This window comes from Neltuma alba, unplaced genomic scaffold (genome assembly GCF_004799145.2).
Source record: "Neltuma alba isolate B1F8T4 unplaced genomic scaffold, ASM479914v2 tig00004148_pilon, whole genome shotgun sequence".
Classification (NCBI taxonomy): domain Eukaryota; kingdom Viridiplantae; phylum Streptophyta; class Magnoliopsida; order Fabales; family Fabaceae; genus Neltuma; species Neltuma alba.
The window spans coordinates 258,401-286,197 of NW_021633582.1; the positions used below are offsets into that span (position 1 = coordinate 258,401).

The following is a 27,797-nucleotide window of genomic DNA, read 5'->3' on the forward strand; positions in this document are numbered from 1 at the left end:
AAAATAAAACCATATATTTAATATATTAAGAAATAAATTTTTTTCTTTTCATACTTGTATTCTTCCTTCGTGCTTGCCTATTTATGGGGTAGTTGGGACCACATATTTCCGAAGGAACAGGACAGACCACACGGTCAACACGCGTGATCCCTCTTCTCCCATTAATCAAAGGCGGACCTCCATGTTTTAATTTTATGTTCAGACTTTAACCTTTTTTTATATTTAAAAAAAAATCAAAGGCAGACGTGGCAAGATTTACCCGTGGGGTAAAATTTGTAACAAATATTCTAAAAAAATATGATTGCAAAAATTTATTATCTTGACTTGACCTGGGAATACAGACATATTGACTTAGGTTGTCGTCCCATAGCTCAAGGCAAATAGGCTGAAGAGAAACTCTACCTTGAATTGGGCGTCAAGAAAAGTTAGGAGAAAAAAAAGAAAGAAGAATTATCATAAGGTTTTAAGCAAATAATTTAATTATTAAAAAATTTCAATAATAAGTGACTAGTATGAGTATATTGTTATTTCCTATATTATTTAGTTGTTAATGATCTTGAGGATAATTAAATTCTATTTTTAAAATCTGATTGTAATCCTCCGAAAAAAGGTAAGAGAGAGACAAATGGAGGAAAAAAAATTGGGAAGGAAATAGGGCCCCCACTTGTCTTTACACTCATGTTCTCTTTCAATTGACGGCATTCAAACTTCATTAGTGTTTAAAATTGACGACTACTTGCCTCAATTGGTCTCCAATGAACTTATTGTATAGTGCGGAATATACAAGAGAAGCTAATATATTCTCTCTCTATTTAGGTTACCTATTGTTGCATAGTTTAAGAAGTTTAATCACAATAATGGCCACTATAATGCTTATGATTATAGTGAGATATGTATTGATTAAATACAATTTCAACCATTTATATTTAAAATTTTGAACTAATAATTTTTAAATAATTTTTTTAAAAAGGACAATTAAAAGATTAAATGAATTTTTGTAGTTAATTTATTAAATTTGTTTTAAATTATTTGTTTCAATTTCACTTGTACTAAATGAAATTACAAAGAGAGAGAGAGAGAGAAATATAAAGAGTCACATTATGTTAGCATTAATTGTAAAAATAAAATAAACAAATAAGCATTAATTACTCCCTCTGGTTCAAATTATAAGATAAAATTTATTCATTTACATTTATTAAGAAATTAGAAAAATAAAAAATATAAGCCACATATGCTTTATTAATAAAGAAAATAGTAAATTAAAAGATGCAACAAATATATCAAAGGAAAGAAAATATATGAGGATAAAATTAAAAAAATACATTAAATGCTTAGACAAAAGTAAATGTTATCTTATTAAAAAAAAAAATCCCTCCAACAAAATTTAACTCATATTTTGAACCGGAAGGAGGGAGTACTCATTATTTATATCGCTGATCTAACTAATTTTGGCAAGGGACTTATGTTGTGGTTAGAAAGGAGTACATTAAAATAATCGTTTCAAAAAAATAAAAGTAAAAAATAAAATAAGATAAAATTCAATTTAGATCTATAGTGTGGTTTGTCCACAACTACCACTTTGAGTCGCATTCAACCATCACTAATAATGAACGTTGAGAATTGACGAGTCCTTGCCTCGATCTCCAATAAACTTATTGCATAATGCTAAATAAACAAGAGAAGAAGTCAACTAAAGACGCCAATACAGTCTCCCTCCATTAATGTTACTTCTAGGCTCATCTTTTTCCCCTTTCCGTCTGATTCCTAATGTCTTCCATTATTCCTTTGATTCTGCTTTGGTTCCTTTCTCATCTTACCACTCTCACCGCTGAGCCTCCCGACTTGAGATATAAACGCTGCTTCGATTCAAGAGGTAGCTACACAAAACCAAGTACCTACCGAACCAACCTTAACATCCTCCTCTCAGATCTCACTTCCAACACACAAAATGACTACGGTTTCTACAATCTGTCTTATGGCCAAAACCCTGACACAGTAAGCGCCATTGGGTTATGCAGAGGAGATGTTAAACCAAACAAATGCCGATCTTGTCTCAAGAACGCCTCCATTCTTATCCCCAAGTCTTGCCCAGATCTGAAGGAGGCAATGGGAGGCTACGATGAATGCTTCCTACGATACTCGAACCGACCAATATTGGGTGTCATGGAATACGATGTTTGGATCAGTTTGCCGAACCAACAAAATGCTACAGAACCGGGCGAGTACTATGAAGCGGCTAAGGAGTTATTGGATGGAATGAATGGTAAACTAACTGCCAACAGAGTTTCATCTGTTCGTAAGTATGAAGCAGCAAATAAATCGGGTCCAAATTCGCAGACTGTGTTTGGTGTAGTTCAGTGCACTCCTGATTTAACTGAGGGACGTTGTTCAGACTGTTTGGCGCAGGCGATCGACCAAATCCTGCCATGTTGTTATACAAACACAGGTGGTCGGGTTATTATGCCGAGCTGCAATATTAGGTATGAGAATTACCGTTTCTTTGATCTTGTGTCTGAGGATTCCCCACCACTGTCTCCTCTTTCTCCTTCAAAAGCCCCCAGCTCATCAAAAGGTATGTGTCCATCAATTTGGTGGTCTCATTAATTATCAGTTTGCTTGTGTATTCAGAATTGTCTTTTGTCTTTCCCCTTTTTAAGACTGCAAAATGCAGTCAATAGATTAAAGCTAAAATGTTAGCAAGTCATGACGGTGTATGTCAACGATCTGTTCAGTCCTCAAAGCTAAAATCTGAACATTACCTGAGCTTGTTTGGATTATCATTGACAAAATTGATTTTTATGCTTATGCAAAAGTTGAGATAAAAGTCGATTAGTATGTGATTTATCTCAACTAACTTTTCAAAGTTGTTGTTGAAAATCGTTGCCGAAAGTTTTTTCTAGTAGCATTTTCATAACCGGATGGTCTCCCACCTTGTGATCTTGAATTGTATCTTCACATTCATATAATCATCTTCCAATAATCAATTAATATTATGTTAGTCTTAATTCATGGAAAATGTGCTTGTAACCAGTATAATAATATCGAAACTATTTTATAGTATGATATACAATGTCATATCTGAACAATTGACCAATGAAACCATCACTAACATATATTTAGCTTTTTCAGGGAATAATAAAATATCAAGAACTACCATTGCTGTATTGGGGCCAATTGTTGCAATGATCTTACTGTTCATTTCTATCTTCATTTATTTTAGATTGAAGAAACCTAAAGAAACATATCAAGGTAAGTCAAACTAATGATCTCTTCAGTTTGCTCTTGTAATATTCTTCTTTAAAAGAAAATTATTGTGACAACTAATTAATTTGCTTGAATTCCTTCCCAGCTGATGCTGAACTTCATCGTGAAATTATACTTTCTGAACCATTGCTATTAGACTTTGAAAGCATCAAAACTGCAACCGATAATTTCTCTGACGCAAATAAACTTGGGCAAGGTGGATTTGGACCTGTTTATAAGGTAGAAAAACAACAATATCAAAATGAGATAGACCAAATTCACGACTTTGTAGAAAGTCATGCATACTAGATATATAGCTTCCAATTACGACAATTGCAGGGTAAGCTCTATAACGGAGAAGAAGTGGCAATCAAAAGGCTGTCCAGGAATTCTAGGCAAGGAGATAGAGAATTTAAAAATGAAGTGATGTTGTTGGCCAAGCTTAAACATCGCAATTTGGTGAGACTCATTGGCTTTTGTTTGGAAAGAGGAGAGAGACTACTCATGTATGAGTTTCTTCCCAATAAAAGTCTTGACTACTTATTATTTGGTAAGAGACATAGGTACTTTCTTTAATCATTGCTATAGCTTTATTCATTTGTGTTCTATCACTTTAATTAAGTTTGATTGAATGATCTATAAAGGATTGTGCTGATTTTATTAATTCTTTGGGTTTGAGATGTAAAGATATATACATGCAATATATTCATCATGAAACAAGAGGCAGTATGACAATGTAAATTTTTTTTAACCACTATAGTCATTCGGTTCACTGCTAAATTTTTGCTTTATTGAATTCTAAGATCACATAAACATGGAGTTGTAGATCCAAATCACCAAGCGCAACTGAATTGGGTGACACGTCACAAAATTATCGAAGGTGTAGCTCGTGGTATCCATTATCTTCATGAGGATTCCCGACTACGAATTATTCATCGTGATCTCAAAGCAAGTAATATTCTTTTAGATGGGGAGTTTAATCCCAAGATATCAGATTTTGGCATGGCTAGATTATTTGCTATGGATCAAACTCAATGTGATACTAGTAGAATTGTTGGAACCTAGTAAGTATAACAGGTTTAAATGCCTTATCAAGAAGAAAGAAACTTGAAGATGATTATCATGAGTAGCAACCTTCATTTTTTAACAAAGCTTGTTTATATCGACATGCAGTGGTTATATGGCCCCAGAATATGCAATGCACGGACAATTTTCAGTTAAATCAGATGTTTATAGCTTTGGTATACTAATCCTAGAGATTGTTAGTGGGAAGAAAAACAGTAGCTACTTTCATGAAGAGCATGGACTGGATCTGCTAGGCTTTGTAAGTCTTTCTCCCCTTTTAAAACTCTCTCTCTCTCTCTCTCTCTCTATCACACCCACACCTCTCCCCCCAATAGAATAGTAAAATTGTAAACTAAAATTAACTATTGATGAGGACAATGTTTCAGGCATGGAAAAATTGGAGGGACGGAACAGCCTCAAGGATAATAGATCCAGTACTAAACAATAGTTCAACAAATGAAATAATGAGATGCATCCACATTGGGTTACTTTGTGTACAAGAAAATATAGCTGATAGGCCAACCATGGCGTCCGTTACATCGATGCTTAGCAGCTACTCATTTTCTCTCCGATTACCATCACAGCCTCCATTTTTAATTAGTAGCACAAGCTCATCAGAGAAGAACTTTCACGAGAACAGTTCATCAGGGGCAACAAGATCAACTAAAGGAGGAAGGAATAACTATGCTGAATCCTCAACAAATGAAGTCTCTGTTACTGAGATTTATCCTCGCTGATTAAATTTGGCCTTGCAGATGACTGTCAAAGATCAATTGTAATTCATGCCACTAAGTTATGCACATGAAGTAATTGGTTGAAAAGTTGAATTATGCAGCAGTGAAATTATTTCTTACTGTGACGTGTAGACAGAAAAATAAAGAGCGTTCCCACTATTGCAAAATACCACAGTACAACAGCAAAGTGTCGGACACAGAAATGCAAATGAAAATGTAATTCTTAAATTACAATAAGCAATGCTATACTCTTGATTCATTAGCAAATGGGATTCATCTCAATCTCCTTGTAATTCTCAGAAATAATTTGCCTAGCTATTATAATATGAATAAAATTTATTAGGTCTGTTTTTTTTCACGATTATTATGTCAAGTTTTTTTTTTTTTTTTTGACGATATACATTACAAGAAGGTAGTGAAAACCTATTAGGACAAAAAAGAAAAAGACGTAAACCGCCTAAGCAATATCCTACAATCTTCTATTACCAACCTAAGTCCAAGTGTTGTCGAAATCTGATGCAGCAGAAACTTGAAGACCTTACTATCACGTGATTGTAGCTGCAGTGAGTATGCAAATAATTGATGAACCATAGACTGACTAGAGATAACCAACAAACCCATTTTAAGAATATGAAATTCTCCATCCACCTAAGCTTTGGTGGTGGAATTGGCCGCCTAAATGAAGTAATATACCCATATGAGAAGTAAATATCTATTGAAAACCACCTTGCAGTGGAATGTGAGGAAGATCTACATCCACTGACTGTAATTATAATTTATTATGTGTCTCATTTTTTTTAAATATCATTATTTAATAATAAACTCAGAAAAAAAGGACATATGATAAAACGTAATTAAAGAACTTGACATGATGGTAAGAAACTTGACTATTATCCTCTGTTCAACTAATTTGGGTTGATTTAAGGAAATTTAATTAGTTATTTGTTAAAGATGTGTTAATTTTCTTAAAATACTCTCTTAGATCATTTTGATTTAGGCTGTTTTTTTGATGCAAACTCTTTTAACATATGAAATATAATATATAGGGTTAATTCTTTTGGTTAAATCAGGAGACTGAGGTCTTATATTTGAAATTCGAGTCCTTTCAAAAGCCTTTTTTATCCTTTTCTTCTTAAAATCTCATCTTTATTGTTGGATTAAATAATAAATATTTTAGATTTATTATTTTAAAAAGTAGATATCTACTTTCTCTCTTTTATTTATGTAATATTATAATAATAGTTTTATAAAATATGAAATCTAAACTATTCATTATTTGATTTAACAGTGGAGATGGGATTCAGAGGGGAAAAAAAGGGCGAGTGTGGGATTCTTAGAGTATCTCCTCCCAAATATCAAGGGAGAAAATGTGATGACTATTCTTTTAAAACCCATTTAGATTAAAATTTTCAATTTATTCATAAGATTAACCATGATAGAAAAGAAGAAACTTTAAAATTTTAAAATCACTATCATGGTTAAAAGAAATAAACATATATCATGAGCAATGTCAATAAGTAACTTGGGCTTTGGACTTTCAAAGTCCAGGAATATCATTCAACCCTTAGGCCAAATAAAACTCATACTTTCAAATGAATGTCATGTGCAAAGTCTTAAAGGCCTCTGGCTTCTTAACAGTCATCTTATCAATTAGTAGTAATCAAATGTATTAGTTTACAACATCAAAGTAGATGAGTGATATATGGCAATATATAATAAAATAGCACATAAGACAAAATAAGAGAGGCTATACAAGAAAAACGTGATAGCTAAGCCTCCGCCATCTTCCCTGACGTACCAACCTTAGAGCTATTACCTGAAAATGCTAAACCATAGGGGTGAGACAAACATCTCAATAACTAACTTTCCAACTCATCATACTTACTAACATGGGCTCGTGAGGTGTCAAGTGAGACAATTATTAATTCTCGAGAAATATAAATATATCCATAGAAATATAATTTTAATAATCCAAACCCTCACTATGGGGCTAACACACAAGCCATATAAGTCTATCCCTCACTATAGAGGATCAATCAGACATATAGGCCTATCCCCTCACTTTGGGGGATGAATAAGAAGCCACAAAGGCTTATTCCTCACTATGGGGAAAGAAGGAAGAAGCCAACCAATGTGCACCAATAGTAACCTTACCATGTGGTAGGATAGAGCTCAATCTAAAATCCAAATAACAACCAATCATTTACAATATAACGAAAAATGTCTCAATCTTTTCTCAGTATAATCCATAAGATATAAATTATATATCTTTTCCAAACTTCTCAATCACAATTCTAAAAATCCCGCAAGACAATTTTCATAGCTCAAAAGATATAATATATCTACTCGAATTCCAAATAACAAATATTATTCAAAAATAGGAAAATACTCACAAACAACATATTAGCACATATAACAAGTAGAAAGTGGTTACTCCTCCCCAAAGTAATAGAAGGATTACCACGAGATCAATCCTTTGTTCAACCAATAATTAATCTATATAATTAATATAACCACATATTAATATAAACTAATTAATTAATTAATTAAGCTTATATATTAGTTAAATTCGTAATTTAATTTAATTTTCATTCTAAATTTTCACAATTCTTATAACCTAAAATTAAGTACTTTAGAACTAACTGATAATTTTCTAACAAGCCAAATTATTTATTTACATCCTTCAACTTATTTACTTTAATAAAAAGAATTTTTTAAAATTTCTAGATATGAAATTATTATATTCTAAATTCTAAAAATCTCATTTGAAATTTAAACTTCAAAACCAAACCATCAAAAATTCAATAGTGTCTCAAATATTTATATATATAAATGATCTAATCAAAATTTTAATGGCACATATATATTTTTGTAAATAATAAACTTTAACTACAATAATTATTTTAAAACCTCTAGTCACCCAATAAATAAAACTAAAAGATTAAAATTTTAATAATATGTCAAACAACCCAAATAAATTATTTAACTTAATTTTAATCTGTATAAATATGATATATCTCACAAATAACGTATTTTTTAGTTAAAAATTAATTTTTAAATACTAAAATCAACAAATGGACAAAACTAAATCGGTAAAATGATCTACTATAATAGATCTACAATACTGTCTTTAACACTCATCAAAACTAAATACTTACTCGAAACTCTATACCAAAAATTTTCTCTAAGCAACACAAAATTACTATTGTTAGATAGATCTGATTCAGTAGAATAATTTTTATGAAGGAAGTTTTGTAATTAGAAGTAGTTTTACTTACTAAAATAATCTGTAACGATGGAGAAAGAAACAACTGGGAGAGAGCGACGCTGCAAGCCACAACCTACAGAGAGAGAGAGAAGGAGAAGAGAAAAACAAACGGGGGAGAAGGTTAAAAGAAAACACTTGGGATAAACTGAAGTTAAAAACCCTAAGTAAAATGAAAAAAATAATAGTTTTAACCCCTTTTTTAAATTTTTTAAATATTCAAATCTTTGGAGTAGAATTTAAGATGTTACAGAAAATACTCTCAGGATCCCTCTTTCTAGCTCTTATATTAAGAACAATTATTAGGATCAAATTATTTTTCACACGTGAAAATAATATACGAATAAAACGTAAAATTAAAAGCTAAATGATGTGAAATAAGACAGAAATCAGAAAGAGGATACTCTCTCCATCCTTTTTTATAAGCAACCTTGAACTAAATCATGTAGATCAAAAAGTTAGTTAATATTAGTTAAAAATAATAAATATGTAAAAATTAATTTTTTTTCAAAATAATCTTATTTATAGAAGAGAGAGTACAAGAAAGAAAATAAAAAAGTCGTTATAATAAAGAGAATTATGAAAGAGAGAGAATGTTAATGGAGAGAGATTATATTAAAATATAATTTTCAGAACATTTATTATCTAGAAAATAAATTTTTTAGAAAACAAAAAAAATTAACTATTAAAATAAGTCTTTTAAAAATAGAAAATTTATTATAAAATTTTGAAAAACTTGTAAATATTGTTTATATTTAGGACATAATTGCTACTACTCCGACTCTATTAGTTGTTTGGAAACACCTAGAAGGATTTTTGAAAAGTACTTTTTTATAAATCAAAACAAATTTTTTTATATATTTATTTTGTAAACCATAAAATCACTTTTGAAATTATAATTTGATTACTCTCTAGATACTCTTTTAATAGGGTGAGAGAAGTTACTTTGTAATAGTTTTCCTTTTTAACGGGATGTTTGGTATTGAAAAAGCAAGCAAAGCAAAAGAACGAAAAGGCAGAGTAGAGGAGAGGAGGTAGGGGATGAAAACTGAAAAGTGAATAGAGGGGAAAAAGCCCCGAAGGTAAAAAAGAAATGATCGAACAAGATCGAGGGCACGCCTTTTTTTCTGTTTCTGTTCTTCTTCTCCTGGAGGTCGCGCTTGAAGCCGAAAGAGGAGACGAAGCCGACGGACAGGGGAGGGAACGCGAAGCTTTCTCGCCGCTCTCAATCTCATCTCCGCCACAACGCCGCTGACAATCGCCTCTTCTCCAGTCCTCCGTTTTGATTCGATCAAGGTACTTTCTATGCTTGTGTCATCTTTGCTCCAACTATCGTCTTGAGCTTGGATTTCACCAGCTATGGCTTTTTCCTCCCTCACTATTTTTTTTCCTGTTGCTGTATTCTGATGTTTATGTCGGTTTTTATTAGCTTCAAGATGAGAGGGTGATTCTTTGTAAATACTTTCTTTTGGGTATATTTCTTATGTTTGATTATTTAATCAGAGCATTTTATCTTAGATTTTTCAATTGGTTAGACTTGAGATAGATTATGGGTTAGATCTTAGCTTTGTCAGGAATTGGATCTTATGCCACATTTAGTGATATTAGAATTGGGGTAAATTAATGCATTAATTAATTGATTGCCTGTGAATACGACATTATAAGTTAGTTAATTCGCAGGCAGTGGACCTTTTTTCCCCCCCAAGTACAGGCACGAGGCACTAATGTAGACACAGAGCACTCAAACCTTGCTTTTTGTAAACCTTCTGTTAGACCCAACTCTCATTGATTTAGTAGACCCTAATTCTCTAGAATAACAGATGCATGGGATTAATAATAGAGAGTAGTAATTACTTACTCTTTATTAAGGGAAGTAATTGGCTTAAGTAGCCTTATCTGTCTACAAAATCAGCACTAACTTTAACTGGACGATCGGACAAGTCCTTATGAGAATTGAGCAGGTTATTCTCCTCATTTTTCATTATCGGAAGAAGTAGAAATTAAAAGAGATGAGGGTTGAAAAATTAGTTACCTTTTATTCAATCAATCAACACATATAATTAGAAATCTTATAACTTGTAAATATAAAAAATAATAATTCAAACACTAGCTCTAGTCCTTAAAAATAATTCCTCTCCCCTATGACAACAAACATAATCCATACACGTAGCATCCACTTAAATATCCTATCTTATTAAAATGATGAAGAATACTAAACTGTAAATGGGATCAATACAAATTAAGCAGATATTATTCCATCTCATAATTACGAATATGGAAAATTAATATTTCTCATTGTTTGCGTCGACTTTGCTACAATAAAGGGGAAGAGTAGAGTCTGGTCTGGAGTGCACGCCACGGCCCTTGAGCAGATATTATTCCATCTCTTTATGACAGCTTAACCGAATGGTCAATGCCATTGACTTAACCGGGTCAATGATCGACTTGACCCACAATGGAGAAGCAATAATTATGGCTAGCTACTTAAGTCAACTAGACCGCAGAATAACTATTCTCCGGTGAAGTTATAAAAATAATGCATGATTCTGAATAAAAAGCAGAAGTCTAAAAGGAAAGCACTCTGCAATGTCTACCAGTTCTCTGGTTTTGCTCTCATTGCTTTCTCATCTTACCATTCTGTGTGCCCAGCTTCCTGGTCCTGACTGGGCATGTACCTATTGTTTCCATGACAGAGGTAACTTTACAAATACAAGTACGTACCAGAGCAACTTTAATATTGTCCTTTCAAATCTCACTTCCAACACAGAAATTGACTATGGCTTCTACAATTTATCTCATGGCCAGCATCCTGATAGAGTAAGCACAATTGGGCTATGTCGAGGAGATATCACACCAGATGAATGCCATGCTTGCCTCAAGAATGCCTCACTTATTCTCCCTATGTCGTGTCCAAATATGAGGGAGGCTATGGCAGGCTCCGACGAGTGCTTTCTCCGACAATCAAACTGCTCAATATTTAGGGTCATGGAATCTAACGCTTCGTGCATATGGTGGAACAGGTATGATACAGCAGAGCAGGACAAGTACAATGAAGTTAGTGGATTATTGGAAGGACTGAGAAGCAAAGCGAAGAATGGAGATTCACTTCTTAAGTATGCAGAAGCATATCAAACGGCTTCAAACTTGCAAAACATATTTGGTGGGGTTCAGTGCACTCCTGATTTGTCTCAGCAAGATTGCTCTGACTGCTTGAAGACCGCTATCTCTGAACTTCCCAATTGTTGTTTCGCAAAGAGAGGTGGTAGGGTTATCAAACCCAGCTGCAATGTTAGGTATGAGAACTACCGTTTCTTTGGTCCCATGGCTGAGGATTCACCACCGCTGCCGCCGTCTCCTCTTTCCCCTCCAACGACGTCCACCTCAAAAGGTATCCAAGTAAAACAGGTCTAAAAAAAATTTTGGCCGGAAAAATTTACCTTTAAGCTATTACTTTTTAGTAGAAAATTCCAGTAAAAGTCTTACTTAGGTGGTTTTCCCTCTATTTTAGTGTAGGAGTGCCTCAATGAGCGTATATATGTTTGGCTTTTTCGGGGCATAGTAGACAGTCAATCATTACTAGCATTGCCATTGTTCTGCAATCATCCTAGTGCTCATCTGTGTCTTCAGCATTTGTTGGAGAATGAGGAAAGGCAGAGAAGCAGTTCAAAGTAAGTCGAATTAAAGATCTCTTCAGCAGCTCAGGTAATTTGCAATTTCAAAAAGAAAAATATTTTGAAAGCTAATCTGTTTGAAATTATTCACAGCGGAAGCAGAACTTGATGGTCAAATTGAATTTCTTGAGTCATTACAATTAGATTTTGAAACCATCAGAACTGCAACAGATAAATTTTCTGATGCAAATAAACTAGGACAAGTTGGATTTGGACCAGTTTATAAGGTAGAATAATAACAATGTCAGGATAAATAGATTAATGTCACCACTCTGGAAAATCATTTATACTAAGGTATAGTTTCGAACTTTTGACAATTGCAGGGTAAGCTCCATAATGGAGAAGTTGCTGTCAAAAGGTTATCCAACAATTCTGGGCAAGGAGATATAGAATTTAAGAGTGAAGTAAAGTTGGTGGCTAAGCTTCAGCATCGCAATTTGGCTAGACTCCTTGGTTTCTGTTTGGAAAGAGGAGAAAGACTTCTCATCTATGAGTTTCTTCCCAATAAAAGTCTTGACTACCTGTTATTTGGCAAGTTACAAGTGCTTTCATATCAAGAAAAAACTTGCATGTTCTTTAACTTAACTAATCTCTATATTATCTCTCTCTATTTTAAGTTAACTGTAATGATCGATAGAAGATTACACCCATTAATATTAAATTGGTTCTTTTGGTTTCAGGTGGAAAAACCAATACACACACCCTTGTGCGCACATATATATATATTTATTATTATCATTTAATATTAATTATTAGGACAAGTGGCGATCAAGATGTGAACATGTAATCACTCATCATTAAGTACAAGATAGCATGTTAGTTTTCATTTCACAGAAAATTTTTACCACATACCGATCATATCAATATGAAATTGTAGATCCTCAGCTAAATTGGGAGACTCATCACAAAATTATTATAGGTGTAGCTCGTGGCCTTCATTACTTTCATGAAGATTCTCAACTACGAATTATTCATCGTGACCTCAAAGTAAGTAATATTTTTTTAGATGTATAATTAAATCCCAAGATATTTGATTTTGGAATGGCAAGATTATTTGTTGTGGATCAATCTCAAAGTAACACTAGTGAAATTGTTGGAACTTGGTAAGTATAATATATATCAACAACATATCAAAATAAAACATAAATTCTAAGGGGCATGCAACAATAATCTTTTCTAATTAAACTATTTCATGTTGACATGCAGTGGATATATGGTTCTAAAGTAGGCAATGTGTGGACAGTTCTCAATGAAATCAGATGTCTTTAGTTTCAGTGGGCTAATCCTAGAGATTATAAGTGGAAATCCACCGAGCTTTGTGAGTCTTTGCCCTTTTTGAAACATACACAAGCTAGCGCATGCACATAAACTCACATCATGAAACAGCAAAATTGTACACTAAGCTACTATTGACGAGGAAATTCTTGTAGGCATGGAAAAACTGGAGAGGAGGGACAACCTTAAATATAGTAGGTCCTGTATTAAACAATGATTCAAACAATGAAATAAAGAGATGCATCCACATTAGGTTACTGTGCGTTCAGGAAAACCTAGCTGATAGGCCAACCATGGCTTCAGTTGCTCTAATGCTTGATAGCCACTCTATAACTCTCTCAGTACCATCAAAACCTCCATTTTTAATGTGTAAGAGAAACTTACCAGAGATGAACTCGAGGGAGAATAGTTCATCAGGGGTTAGAAGATTAGGTGGAGACACTACAAAAAAACAGCTGATTAGCGATGGAATTTGCGACGGAAAAAAATTCCGTGGCAAATTAGCAATGGAAACAAATTCCGTCGCTAATTTTTGACGGAATTGCAACGGAAATTCCGTCGCTAATTTTTTCAACAGATTAGCGAAGGAATTTCTGTCCGTTACTACATTCCGTCACTAATCTGTCAGAAAAACCGTCAATAAAATTTAGCAACAGAATCTTTTCCGTCAGAAAATTCTGTCACTAATTCCGTCGCTAATCCGTCAAAAAAAATTAGCGACGGAAATTCCGTCGCAATTCCGTCAAAAATTAGCGACGGAATTTGTTTCCAAAGCAAATTCCGTCACAAATTTTAAGAAAATAAATTACATAGGATATATATACAAGTAGGAGAATACTGTTTATCATAATCTATTTAAATCATTTAATTTTTTATATAGAATAGCTTATTAGATTTTATTATAGTAGTTATTTTTTAAATAACAAGATTTTTTGACTAATAGTAAATGATTTTCTTCAAATATATAAAACACATATACATAATATAATATAATGTAATATAATATATATATATATAATATTAAATTGTATATCTTATCAATGTTAATTAAAAAGTAAATTTAAAAAATATTTATAAAAAATTATTTATGATTTAAAATTCAAAATTAGTGTCGTTAGAAATTAAAATTACATTAAAAATATTTTTTAAAAAATAAAACATTATAAAAATAGTAAACAAATATTTAAAAATTATTTTTTCATTAAAATAATTATGATTAAAATTATCATATAGCATATTTTTAGTTTTTAATAATATATATGTATATATAATTGTTTGTGTAAAATAATACAATATATATTTAATTTTACATAATAAATCAATAGGTTCATTGCAACTGAATTGGTAAAGCCGCACGTGTGCACGGAGGAGATCCTAGGTTCAAACCATAGAGAAGTCACTTTGAGGAGGGAATTATGCGGTGGTGACATGTGACGCACACGTGGCAGGCAGAGGTTAGGTGGCAGGCACATGTGGTAGATAGAGGTGTGACACGTGGTGCACACGTGGCAGGTGGAGGTGAGGTGGCAATGACATGTGGAAGTGGTCCCCAATGATGACGTGGCAATTAGTAGAGGTGCCACGTGGCATTTTATTTTATTTTTTAAAAAATTGAATTAGTGATGGAAAAATTCAGTAGGTAATTAGCGACGGAAAATCCGTCGCTAATCAATTAGTGATAAAGGAATTAGTGACGGAACAAATTCCGTTGATAATTTCATCACTAATCCGTTTCTGTCGCTAATTCCGTCGTCAAATAAAAAATTTCGTCGCTAAATTCTGTTGCTAAAATCATGTTTTTTTGTAGTGAGAAGGAAGAGACTATGTTGAAGCCTCATCAAATGAAGTCACAATAACTGAGCTTCATCCTCGCTAAATTTTAGCTTGCAAGTGAAATTCCAATATTAGTTTTAATGTGCAGATTACTTTAGTGGAAATGAAAGCTAGCAGTTCACCTAAAGATAAGCAGGCTGTATATTGATGCAGAGATTTTACTTCTCAAAAATAAAATTATTAATTGCGGACTTTTCCCCAATTTTTTCTATCTAACATCTCTTGTAATTGCTTATTTATAAGAAAAAAATGAGTGTTTTCAGTGTAAATGAGGCTATGTATGACCCATTTCTCCCTCTGTGTGAAAGATAGGTTAGGTTTGTCCAACTTGATTTAATCCGAACTAGTCCAAGTTAAAGCTCACTTAATTTCCAAACTTGCGTGTGGATGGGAACCCATATATACTTGGGTAGAGGTAGTGTTGTCAATGAATGAACACATTTTTATATGTTCCTTTTAAAAAGTTTCTCTACATACACTCAATTTTCTTGAACTTGCAGTAGATTTAATTAGACGTGATTTCAACAGTTATATTTCCTGCTTTGTAAGGAGCTTCTTAAATAGCTGGATGAAAAGTTATTCATGTATTGATAAAAGATTAGGTTTTTGTTTATATCAACTTCTATAAATCATGTTTTTTTTTGTTAATAAAAAAAGTTTATATGAGTTGCGTCTTAGGAGTTTACCAGGGTCAAAGCGTGCTTCTAGCTTTTAAGCTTAGAGAGTACTTATAGAGGTACTTAAAAATTGTTCACTAACAAAATTTTCACACTGGCAGCAGAATTCAAACTTATGATCTTATGGGTGGTGAGTGGATTCCTTACCCAACCAAACCAACTTTTGTTAGTTATAAATCAAGTTTTATTTTATTGATTAAAACTCTTATGCTATAAGCCGTATGAGAATGAGGCTAACTCAGAGGTCAAGGGTGCGTGGGAGATGAAGGATTCAAACCTTTTTAATGTGTTAAAAAAAACTCATGCTATATCGATGCATTATAAACATAAGCCCAATTTTGGGACTCCCACTGACACAGTGGAGCTTGTATCTAGTCTTCTAAGGACAAATAACAATTAATAAATTGGCGTTTGAACACACTTTTTCTTCCCCAACCAATTTGAACACAGACATAGATGCATAGACCTTAAATTCTTGTGTAGCAGCTCATGCCTTTAGAATAAAAAAGAGACCAAGACTTTAGTCTTTGAAACCAGACGTGAGAAAAACTTCAAAGACTTAATTGCGTTAAAGCTGTGGCTGGAGATTCACTTGGCAAGTACGAAGAATGAAACCCAAAGACACAATTCAAAGCAAGTCAAATTAATATAATGCTCTATATATCCAGCAATTCTTGTGATAAACTATTTCAAACGGAAGTTAATTTTTATGACTACGCTTCGGGTTCTATTAATTATAAGGCAGAAAGAAAATCTTTTTTGGTCTTATTTATAAGTTACTTCATTAAATTTTTAGCGTAAATATACTATTTCGTCCTTCATTTGTTGTAGTGCAGATAGTTATCTTTTTTGATAGATGCATATATTAAATAGGGGTAAAAATGGGGAAGTTGTTATATTTTAATAAATAGTCAATGCATTTTAAGATTTTTTTTAGTCTGTAAAATATATTAGAAGTGTCTTGTAAATAGGACTTGAAAAGCACGTACTAAATTTGTTTGAAGATTCCTTTCCAGAAGCTGAATCAATAGTGGAATTAAACCTACTGAGATAACACAATTTGACTTTGACACTATCAAACTAACAACAGATAATTTCTCTGATGCAAATAAACTTGGACAAGATGGATTTGGAACAGTCTACAAGGTACAAACAATGTGAGTACGAGACAAAGTTCACCACCTTGGACACGCTAAGGTAACTTCCAACTTTGATAAATGCCGGGTGAGCTCTATAATGGAGAAGAAGTTGCAGTTAAAAGGTTATCCAAGAATTCTGGGCAGGGTGATGGAGAGTTTTTTTTACCAGCAGGGTGATGGAGAGTTTAAGAATGAAGTAATGTTGGTTGCCAAACTTGGGCATGGCTAGTTAGACCCCTTGGCTTCTGTTTGGAAAGAGGAGAAAGACTACTCGTGTATGAGTTTCTTCCCAGTGAAAATCTTAGACTGCTTATTATTTGGTAAGTTACACATAGATCTTTCTATTTTTCTTTTGAAAAAGGTTATAAATGCTTGAGCTTTATTAATGTGTATTATATCTCTCACTTAAAATTAATTGAATGAATTATAAAGGATTATATATATTTATCAGTTTTATTAGGTCTTTGGGTTTGAGTTGTCCGCAAACACACACATTTAGGTGTATCTTCATCAAATTTAATTTAAAATAAAAGGACAAGAGGAAATAGAGATACAAATTTGTAATCACTATGTTTATTCAGTACAATTCATTTTACTGCAAAATATTTGCTGTATGGAATTCTAAGACGATACATGTGGGGCTGTAGATCCGACAGGTGGTGCTCATTTAAATTGGGAGACACGCGTAGCTCATGGCCTTCTTGATTCTTGATTTCGAATCATTTATCGTGATCTCAAAATAAATAATATTCGTTTAGGTAAAGAGTTAAATTGTAAGATATCAGATTTTTGTATAACAAGACTATTTACTGCATATCAAAATCAAAAGGAGACAAATAGAATTGTTAGAATCTAGTAAATATTATACACGGCAACCTATTATGAAAATAAGAAAAGATATTATTATTTCCAATCTTAATTATAAGACTTTGTTTATAGACTATAAATAAAATCTTATAATTAGGAGAGAAGGTAGTATTATAGTATGAATATCAATATATACATATTTTAATTAAACTTGTTCATATTGACATACAAAAGATATATGACTTCAAAATGCGCATTGTATGGATAATTCTAAACCAAATAAGATGTTTCTAGTTTCGGGTGCTAATTTTAGAGAGTGTAAGCGGGAAGCTGATAAAAAAAAAAAAATAGCGTAAGCGGGAAGAAAAACAATAATATATTTAATGAAGATATCCTCGGTCTTCTAGACTCTGCAAGTCTTTGCTCTTTCGAAATTTATGAACATTGCATAGTGCTAACTATGGCCTCAGTTGTAGTAATGCTGAGCAGTCACTTTTTCTCTCTCCCATTAGCTTCGGAACCTTCGTATTTGGTGAATACAGCAATTCAACTGAGACGCATTTGAAGGAACATGCTACTTCCGGTTCTTAATATAAAATCTTATTTGACTTTTATTTTGATTTTAAATATAAGGTCCCAATTTACTTTGTCTCTCATATTTATGTATTTTTTTCCAATATAGTTCTTCTGACAATAGTAGTTCTAACAAATCACTTGATTAGTAAGGATATTTTAGAAAAAACAACATCTATTTATTACAAATAAATAATTTAATTTTTTTTAATCTTTTCAAATTAGTCAACTAACTCTTATAATTAGGACCGGAGATAATGGGCAACAACATCAAGTGTTGAAGGAGAAAGCACCTCTGTTCAAGAGTCAATATATATGAGGTCTCAATTACTCAGCTTTACCCTCCATAAATTTAGCCTTGGATGTGACACACATTCAATATACATGAATATTTTTAATCTGCAAATCATCCAGGAAAAGAGAAAACATAAAAATAATAATAAAAAAAATGGATTGTAGTTCACCTAGAAATAAAAACGACTGTCGATCTATTATTGCCTAGAAGTTTTTGCGCACAGGCTTGAAAAAGGTTTGAACTCCATAAATAATATGTCAAATATAATGTTTCCTTTTTGACGCAAGGTTCCTGTCAAATTCCTAGAACTAGTAGTACGGCTCCTATTTGTTTTTGGCTGCATTTTTTAGGAGAAATTACTAATAGAGATCAAAGAAAAATCTTAATCATTAAAAAGTTCTAATAACCAGAGAAGTAATTAATTAGTAGGCTTGTTAGTGGACCCCACCAGTAAGTATAATGACAACGTACGCGAACGTGATTAACGGCATGCCATTGACGTAACCGGGTCAATGATTGACTTGACCCGTAACATAGAAGCAAAAATTTTGGCCAGCTTATGTCAACTAGACCGGAGAATAACTATCCTGGGGTGAAATTATAAAAATAATGCGTGATCCTGAGTAAAAAGCACTTTTCAATGGCTGCGATTTCTCTGGTTCTGCTTTTATTCCTTTCTCATCATCTCATCATTCTCACTGCCCAGCTTCCTGAGTTGAGATCTATCTACTGTTTCCATAGCAGAGGTAACTTTACAAATTCGAGTACGTACCAAACCAACCTTAACATCGTCCTTTCAGATCTCACTTCCAACACAGCAATTGACTATGGCTTCTACAATTTGTCTCATGGCCAGTATCCTTATAGAGTCAGCGCAATTGGGTTATGTCGAGGAGATATTAAACCAAATGAATGCCGTTCTTGTCTCAAGAATGCCTCAGTTCTTGTCCCTATGTTGTGTCCGAATATGAAGGAGGCTATGGGAGGCTACGACGAATGCTTTCTCCGATACTCAAACCGCTCAATATTTGGGGTCATGGAATCTGACGCTTCATTCATATTGTGGAACAAGTATGATACAACAGATCAGGACAAGTACAACGAAGTGGTTAGTGAGTTGTTGGAAGGACTGAGAAGCAAAGCTAAGAATGGAGATTCACTTCGTAAATATGCAGAAGCAAATCAAGCGGGTCCAAACTTTTACACCATATACGGTGCAGTTCAGTGCACTCCTGATTTGTCTCAGCAAGATTGCTCCGACTGCTTGAAGACGGCTATCTCTGAACTTCCCGGTTGTTGTTTCACAAAGAGAGGTGGCAGGGTTATCAAACCCAGCTGCAACGTCAGGTACGAGAACTACCGTTTCTTTGGTCCTGTGGCTGAGCATTCACCACTGCCGCCGCCGTCTCCTATTTCCCCTCCGAGGACACCCACCTCAAAAGGTATCCATATAAACTTGTTGGCCTGAAAAATTTTTGGCCGGAAAAACTTACCTTCAAGCTATTACTTTGGGTAGAAAATTCCAGTTGAAGTCTTATTTCGGTGGTTTTTCCTCTATTTTAGTGAAGGAATGCCTCAATGAGCATATGTATGTTTGGCTATTTCAGGGCATAGCCGAAAATCAATCAAGACTATCATTGCCATAGTTTTGCCAACTGTTGCAACCATCTTACTGCTCATCTCTGTCTTCAGTATTATTTGTTTGAGAATGAGGAAAACCAGGGACGCAATTCAGAGTAAGTCAAATTAAAGATCTCCTTGGCAGCTCAGGTAATATGCACTTTCAAAAGAAAATACTTATTTTGAAAGCTAATATGTTTGAATTCCTTCGCAGAGGAAGCAGAACTTGATGATGAAACTGAATTTATTGAGTCATTACAGTTAGATTTTGAAACCATCAGAACTGCAACAGATAATTTCTCTGATGCAAATAAACTTGGACAAGGTGGATTTGGACCAGTTTATAAGGTAGAACAATAACAAAGTCAGGATGAATAGATGAAACTCACTGCTTTGTGGAAAATGATTCATGCTAAAATATAGTTTCCAACTTCTGATAACTGCAGGGTAAGCTCCATAATGGAGAAGAAGTTGCTGTCAAAAGGTTATCCAAGAATTCTGGGCAAGGAGACATAGAATTTAAGAATGAAGTAAAGTTGATGGCTAAGCTTCAGCATCGCAATTTAGCTAGACTCCGTGGCTTCTGTTTGGAAAGAGAAGAAAGACTTCTCATCTATGAGTTTCTTCCCAATAAAAGTCTTGACTACTTATTATTTGGTAAGTTACAAGTGCTTTCATATCGAGAAAAAACTTAATGTTCTTTAGCTTAATTAGTTTCTATATTATCTCTCTCAATTTTAAGTTAAACTGAATGATCGATGAAAGATTACATCCATTATCTTAGTTCTTTGGGTTTCAGGTATAAAGACCAATACACACACCCATGCACACACGCATGTATATTTATCGTTATCATGAAGTTTAATATTAATTATAAGGACAAGAGGCGATGAAGATACGAACACGTAATCACTCAGATTTTAAGGACAAGAGAGCATGTTAGTTTTCATTTCACAGAGAATTTTTTCCACATCAAGTCCTGAGATCATATCAATATGAAATTGTAGATCCAAATCATCGTGCTCAACTGAATTGGGAGATGCGTCACAAAATTATCATGGGCGTAGCTCGTGGCCTTCATTATCTCCATCAAGATTCCCAGCTACGAATTATTCATCGTGATCTCAAAGCAAGTAATATTCTTTTAGATGCAGAGTTGAATCCCAAGATATCTGATTTTGGCATGGCAAGATTATTTGCTATGGATCAATCTCAAAGTAACACTAGTAGAATTGTTGGAACTTAGTAAGTACAACATGTCTCAACAACACATCAAAATAAAACAAACTTTGAGAAGCATGCAACAACAATATTTTTTAATTAAACTTTTTCATGTTGACATATACAGTGGATATATGGCTCCAGAGTATGCAATGCGTGGGCAATTCTCAATCAAATCAGATGTCTTTAGTTTCGGTGTGCTAATCCTAGAGATTATATGTGGGAAGAAAAACAACAGCATCTTTCATGAAGAGAATATACTGAATCTACTGAGCTTTGTAAGTCTTTGGCCTTATTGAAGCACAGACAATGTGACTCATGCACATAAACACACATCATGAAACAGCAAAATTGTATACTAAAGTTAACTACTGTTGACGAGGAAATTCTTGTAGGTATGGAAAAACTGGAGAGAAGGGACAACCTCAAATATAGTAGATCCTGTATTAAACAATGCGTCAAGCAATGAAATAAAGAGATGCATCCATATTGGGTTGCTATGCGTTCAGGAAAATGTAGCTGATAGGCCAACCATGGCTTCAGTTGCTCTAATGCTTGATAGCCACTCTATAACTCTCTCAGTACCATCCGAACCTCCATTTTTAATGTATAACAGAAGCTTACCAGAAACGAATTCTGGGGAGAATAATTCATCAGGGGCCACAAGATCAGCTGAAGGAGGAAGAGACTATGTTGAAGCCTCAACAAATGAAGTCACAATAACTGAGCTTCATCCTCGCTAAATTTTACCTTGCAGGTGAAATTCAAAGATCAGTTTTAATGTGCCGATTACACTACTGGAAATGAAAGCTTGTAATTCAGCTAGAAATAAACAGGCCGTACATTGATGCAGAAATTTTACTTTTCAAAAACAAAATTATTAATGGACTTTTCCCCATTTTTTCCCATTTAAGATCTTTTGTAATTGTATATTTGTAAGAAACATTGAGTGTTTTCAGCGGTTTGGCTCACATAATTTGATCTCTAGGCCCTGTAACCAAATGAGGTCTTGTATTACCCAGTTCTCTCTGAGTGAAAGATAGATTGCGTTTGGGTTTGTCCAACTTGATTTAATCTTTTGGTTTTTTTTTTTTTTGGTGACAAGTGAAACTTGATTTAGTCTGAACGGGTCTGAGTTAACTCACTTAATTTCCACAGCTGGGTGTGGAGGTAGTGTTGTCAATGAATGAACACATTTTTATATGTTCCTTTTAAAATGTTTCTCTATATATACTCAATTTCCTTGAACTTGCAGTAGATTTAATTATGAGTGATTTCAACAGTTACGTTTCCTGCTTTGTAACGAACTTCTTAAATATCCAGATGAAAAATTAGTCCTGTCATCAATAAAAGATTAGGTTTTTGTTTATATCAACTTCTATAAATCAAGTTTTGTTTTATTAATTAAAACATATGCTATGAGCCATCTGAGGGTAGCTCAGGGGGCAAGGGTGGGGCGGCTGTTAAGCGGGGTCAAGGATTCAAACCTTTTTAATGTGTAAAAGAAATTCATCCATTGCGAGTATAAGCCCAATTTTGAGACTCCCACTGACACAGTCCGGCTTATATCTGGTCTTTTGAGGACAGATAATAATTAATCATGTGAACACAGGCTTAGTTGCATAGACTGTAAATTCTTGTGTAGCAGCTCATGCCTTTAGAATAAAAAAAGAGACCAAGACTTTAGTCGTTGAAACCAGACGTGAGAAAAACTTCAAAGACTTAATTAATTGCGTTTGGACCACCTTAGTTAACAGGGACCAGATACGCATAGCGTGGTCACACCAATTTTCAATTATGTGTCAGTATTACAAGGTTATAATTTTTTTGTAAGCATAACTATCCTATTATGCAAGAAAATCTTATTGAAGGTATTATTGGATATTAAACATATCACATTTTTCAGTGGGAATTCCAACCTTAAGACTAGTTACTCCTATTAGACCAACAAACGTTATTATCATGTCTTGAAGTTCATTCTTCACCAATCCGTATGATTCGCAATGTCGGTAATAATTTCTTTGCTTCTGCTTTCATTCCTTTCTCGTCTTCTCATTCTCACCGCCCATATCACTTCAACTCTTGTTTCCCACAGAAATATCACTATACAAATTCAAGCACCTACCAAACCAACCTCAATATCTTTAAGCTCTCACTTCCAACACAGAAATTGACTATGGCTTCTACAATTTGTCTCTTGGCCAAAATCCTGATAGAGTCAGCACCATTGGGTTATGTAGAGGAGATGTTGAACCAATCAAATGCCTTACTTGCCTCAAGAATGCCTCAGTTGTTGGCCTAAATAATGTCCAAGTCAGAAGGAGGCAATGGGAGGCTGTGATAAATGCTTTCTACGATACTCAAACAGATCAGTAATGGGGATCCTGGACGAACCTGAGTTTTGGCTCCATTAATGGACTGGTGGGAATAACGCAACAGATCCTGTAAAGTACAACCAAGCGGTCAAGGAGTTCTGGGAAAAGCTAAGAGTTAAAGCTGTGACTGGAGATTCACTTCGCAAGCATGCTGCAGCAAATAAATTGGGCCCAAAATCTCAAACTATATATATATATATATATATATATATATATGGTGCGCTTCAGTGCAATGTGAGTACGAGACAAAGTTCACCACTTTGGAGATGCTAAGGTAGCTTCCAACTTTGATAAATACAGGGTGAGCTCTGTAATGGAGAAGAAGTGGCAGTTAAAAGGTTATCCAAGAATTCTGGGCAGCGAGATCGAGAGTTTAAGAATGAAGAAATGTTGGTTGCCAAGATTCAGCATCGCAAGCTGGTTAGACTCCTTGCCTTCTGTTTCTTCCCAGTAAAGGTCTTGGGAAGAAGATATATATAGATGCTTCTATTTTTCCTCTGAAAAAATTCTAAATGTTTTAGCTTTATTAATAATTTGTATTCTGTCTCTCTCATTTAAGTTTAATTGAATAAATTATAAAGGACTATACCAGTTTTATCAGTTCTTCAGGTTTTAGCTAGGTGTAAACAAATATATGTGGTTATTCTGCACAATTTATTTTATTATAAAATATATATTTGCTATATGGAATTCTAAGATCAAATCTGTGGGGTTGTAGATGCAAATCGGAATGCTCACCTAAATTGGGAGATACATCACAGAATCATCATAGGTGTAGCCGATGGTCTTCTTTATCTTCATGAGGATTTTTGACTTTGAATCATTCATCATGATCTCAAAATAAGTAATATTATCAGATTTTGGTATGACAGTTTGCCGTGGATCAAACTTAAAGTGTGACAAGCAGAATTGTTAGAACCTAAATAAGTATTGTACACCACAACAACTTATGAAAATAAGAGAGAAACTTGAATATTGCTATAGTATGAATATCAATATATATATTTTCAACTAATATTGCTTGTATTAATATAAAGTGGATATATAGCTCCAGAATATGTAATGAATGAACAATTCTCAAACAAATAAGATGTTTTTAGTTTCAGGATGCTAATTCTACAGATTGTAAGTGGGGAAAAAAAAAAAGAGTATGTATCTTTAATGGAGATATCCTCGGCACACTAGACTTTGTAACTTGTAAGTCTTTGCTCTTTCGAAATTTATGAATATTGCATATTGCTTACTAAAATTAACGTATTTATGAGGACATTCTTGTAGGCAGCATGGCAAAACTGGAGGAAAGGGATCGGATGAGCCCAAATATAATAGATCCTGTGTTAGTCAATGGTTCAAGAAATGAAATAATGAGATGCATTAACGTTGGGTTGCTATGTGTTCAGGAAAATGTAGCTGATGGGCCAACTATGACTTCAGTTGCAGTAATATGCTGAGCAGCCACTCTGTGTCTCTCCCAGTCCCATCAAAACCTCCATTTTTAATGAATAGCAGCAGTTCAACTAATTGAGAAGTTTTTGAAGGATTCTAGTTCACCAGGGGCTAAAAGATCAACTGGTGGAGGAAAAAACGCTGTTCGATCGTCAAAAAATGAGGTCCCCATCAATCGTCTAAGATTCTGCTTTCGTAGCTAGCAACTCCTTAAAACAACACATTAACTTAGAACGGTCATAATTCTCTGTTCTTCTTTTTCCATAACATCAACCTCTTACAACTGCAAAAGCATTAGGTGTTTCTTATTCTCAACTTCTTGCAATATCATATGCGGTCTCTGATCCTTCATACATACATAATTCTAAGTCCACATATCTATACAAAGCTCATAATTCCACGTACATAACTTAGGAAGTGTTTGGATGGAAACTAAACTATAGTTTCAAAAATATTTTTATGGTTCATGAAGTAAATATGTAGAAAAGTTTGACTTATTTTGCAAAAAAGTGCTTTTTAAAAGCACTTGCCAAACACCCCCTTAAACACACATATATTCCACACATCACGCGTAACTCTAAGGCTCTTAAAACGAACTCTAAAAGCCTTTAATTAATTAAAAATTACTAACTATCATAGAAGGCGTAATGTTCATATCTAAGAAAGCAGCTCAGTTTGATAATCCTTCCACCAGTCTTGTTCTCCGAACAATCTGGGATTTCCGACACAGCTTTCGACAAGCAGTCTGTGCAATCTTGTCTGGACAAATATGGCGTGCACTGAGCAAGACCATAAATAGTTGAAAGTCGAGTTCTCATGTTTCCCGCAGCGTACTTACGCTGAGACTCAACAGCTGAAGTAGTGTTTCCTAGACTTTTCAAAAAACCATCAAGCGGACCGTGGTACATGTCTGGATCCGGGTCATTATTTGGGTTCGCCATGCAGAAGGAGAACTCAGGATTCTCGTATATCCCAACCATTGAATGACTTGAATATCGTAAAATGCAAAGTTCATCGTACAAAACTGCCTTCCTCTGGTTTAGACATAGATTTGGGAGAAGCTTCGCGGCATTGTTGAGGCAACTCTGGCAAGAATCTGGATTCACATCTCCTCTGCAGTACCCAAGTGCATGAACCGTGTAGGGATCTTTGCCCTGAGAAGCATTGTAGAAACTAAAGTCATCGACGTCGTCTGTGGCCGAAGTGAGATTAGAAAGAAGGACATTGAGGTTCGTGCGGTAGGGAGATGTCTTTGAGTAGTAACCATTGTCAGTGAAACATTCGTGAATTTCAGCGGTGAGAATGACAAGATGACAGAGGAATGAAACAAGAGCCAAAGAAATGACGACAGACGAAGAAGTTGTCATCATCATTGAGCTGATCGAAGTGTGAGGCAGAATATATATTCTGAAACGGATTTATATAGTACACATGTAGCAATACAATGGTCAAGTGGCAGGCTCATTAATTGCTCATAATTCTAGCTAGCTTGCATATTCGATTTCGTTGATTTGTCGTAGCTTCCCATGATATATAGACCAACATTAGTGTCCATCATTGAAATGGGATTATGAATGGCCACCACGCCTGCCTGGTATTGGGTCGTTTTTCGTCATTCGTAATGCAGAAACGCTCAAGTGTGGGCTCAAAGAGAGGTTTTGGCCCCTCAATATCAAATGCGCACTCAGAGATATATATATATATATATATATATATCTGAGTGCGCATTTGATCGTAGTGGGAATCATAATTATCTATATATAATCCTCTTGATGATTGCGTTTGAATTCGATTTGGAGGATGATTTTCACTCAAATTCTGAAAATTTGGATCTTTAGGCATATCAGCCATTGAAAGTTAATCCAATAATAAAAAGATTAAATAGAAAGTAAAGTTAGTGAAAGCATTCTTCTTCCCATCAAACTCATATTGTTAATATAATATTACAAATTTCTCTAGTATTAAATGATTTTAATGCATTATTAGTCTGCAAAGTCATACTCTTCTAGAAAAATTTACCTTGTCTTAATGCTGATGATTGCCTGTGACATTTTTTTAAAAAAAATTTATGGTCCAATTTCCACAACAAGATGGAAGATGATTTTCTCATTGATTTGATGATCGTTTTATCGCTAAAAATTAATTTCACAAATATCCCTAATATGCGCTTGAGCGGGGGGAATCATAATTTCTTATATACAATGAATCTTCTTGATGATTATATTGAAATCGATTTCGAGGCTTCGTGGCATTAATCTGTACGTGCGCTTCAGTCCCAAAAAAAAAAACTGTACGTGCGCGTTCCACATCATCCTCGCTTACAAGCTGTTTTGTTTGCCATATTATTTTCACAAGCTTGACTAATTAAATAAAAATAGTAATAATTTAATGATAATACTCCCTCCGCTGATCCTTATTATAAATTTCAAATAACTAATTTGCGGATAAGGAACTGTTAAAAGTAATAAGTAAGTTAAAAATATACTTTTATTTTTAAATATGCCTTTAGAATAAATGAGAAAATTGATAAAAGAGAGGGTATGAGAAAATGTGATAAA

The 27,797-nt window shown here is 33.9% G+C and overlaps 3 protein-coding genes and 1 long non-coding RNA gene across 6 annotated transcripts; 3 read left to right on the forward strand and 1 right to left on the reverse strand.

Annotated features, from left to right (window-relative positions):
• The first annotated feature begins 1,729 nt into the window (after positions 1–1,729).
• On the forward strand, positions 1,730–5,309 carry LOC114743820 (putative receptor-like protein kinase At4g00960). 3 transcript variants are annotated; one of them, XM_028932034.1, is made up of 7 exons: positions 1,730–2,572; positions 3,130–3,249; positions 3,350–3,483; positions 3,583–3,793; positions 4,064–4,307; positions 4,417–4,567; positions 4,695–5,309. In XM_028932034.1, exons 1-7 carry the CDS (start codon positions 1,768–1,770, stop codon positions 5,043–5,045), a joined length of 2,016 nt encoding a protein of 671 aa, XP_028787867.1. In that variant the 5' UTR covers positions 1,730–1,767; the 3' UTR covers positions 5,046–5,309. The 3 variants fall into 3 exon arrangements, with proteins under 3 accessions (XP_028787867.1, XP_028787868.1, XP_028787869.1); XM_028932035.1 differs by having other exon boundaries at positions 4,070–4,307; XM_028932036.1 differs by lacking the exon at positions 3,130–3,249.
• Positions 5,310–9,521: 4,212 nt separating this feature from the next.
• On the forward strand, positions 9,522–22,388 carry LOC114743847 (cysteine-rich receptor-like protein kinase 10). Its single transcript, XM_028932050.1, has 12 exons — positions 9,522–9,603; positions 10,632–11,020; positions 11,113–11,695; positions 11,860–11,897; positions 12,302–12,520; positions 19,284–20,019; positions 20,185–20,313; positions 20,412–20,545; positions 20,644–20,854; positions 21,205–21,442; positions 21,546–21,696; positions 21,814–22,388. The coding sequence occupies exons 2-12, from the start codon at positions 10,994–10,996 to the stop codon at positions 22,159–22,161; spliced, it is 2,814 nt and encodes a 937-aa protein (XP_028787883.1). The 5' UTR covers positions 9,522–9,603; positions 10,632–10,993; the 3' UTR covers positions 22,162–22,388.
• Positions 14,644–15,355, forward strand: LOC114743825 (uncharacterized). The gene is made up of 2 exons (XR_003740031.1): positions 14,644–14,728; positions 15,061–15,355. It is a non-coding gene; the product is annotated as an uncharacterized LOC114743825 (long non-coding RNA).
• A 3,477-nt stretch (positions 22,389–25,865) lies between the features above and the next one.
• Positions 25,866–26,606, reverse strand: LOC114743848 (cysteine-rich repeat secretory protein 38-like). The gene has a single exon (XM_028932051.1). The coding sequence runs from the start codon at positions 26,604–26,606 to the stop codon at positions 25,866–25,868; it is 741 nt and encodes a 246-aa protein (XP_028787884.1).
• Between the last annotated feature and the right edge of the window lie 1,191 nt (positions 26,607–27,797).

Coding starts and splice junctions, on each gene's coding strand:
- LOC114743820 (XM_028932034.1), top strand. CDS start 1,768: ATGTCTTCCATTATTCCTTTGATTCTGCTTTGGTTCCTTTCTCATCTT. Junction 3,250..3,349: donor ACCTAAAGAAACATATCAAG/GTAAGTCAAACT, acceptor ATTCCTTCCCAG/CTGATGCTGAACTTCATCGT. Junction 3,794..4,063: donor TCTTGACTACTTATTATTTG/GTAAGAGACATA, acceptor ATAAACATGGAG/TTGTAGATCCAAATCACCAA.
- LOC114743847 (XM_028932050.1), top strand. CDS start 10,994: ATGACAGAGGTAACTTTACAAATACAA. Junction 11,021..11,112: donor AGGTAACTTTACAAATACAA/GTACGTACCAGA, acceptor TCTCATGGCCAG/CATCCTGATAGAGTAAGCAC. Junction 11,696..11,859: donor AACGACGTCCACCTCAAAAG/GTATCCAAGTAA, acceptor TGGCTTTTTCGG/GGCATAGTAGACAGTCAATC.
- LOC114743848 (XM_028932051.1), bottom strand. CDS start 26,606: ATGACAACTTCTTCGTCTGTCGTCATTTCTTTGGCTCTTGTTTCATTC.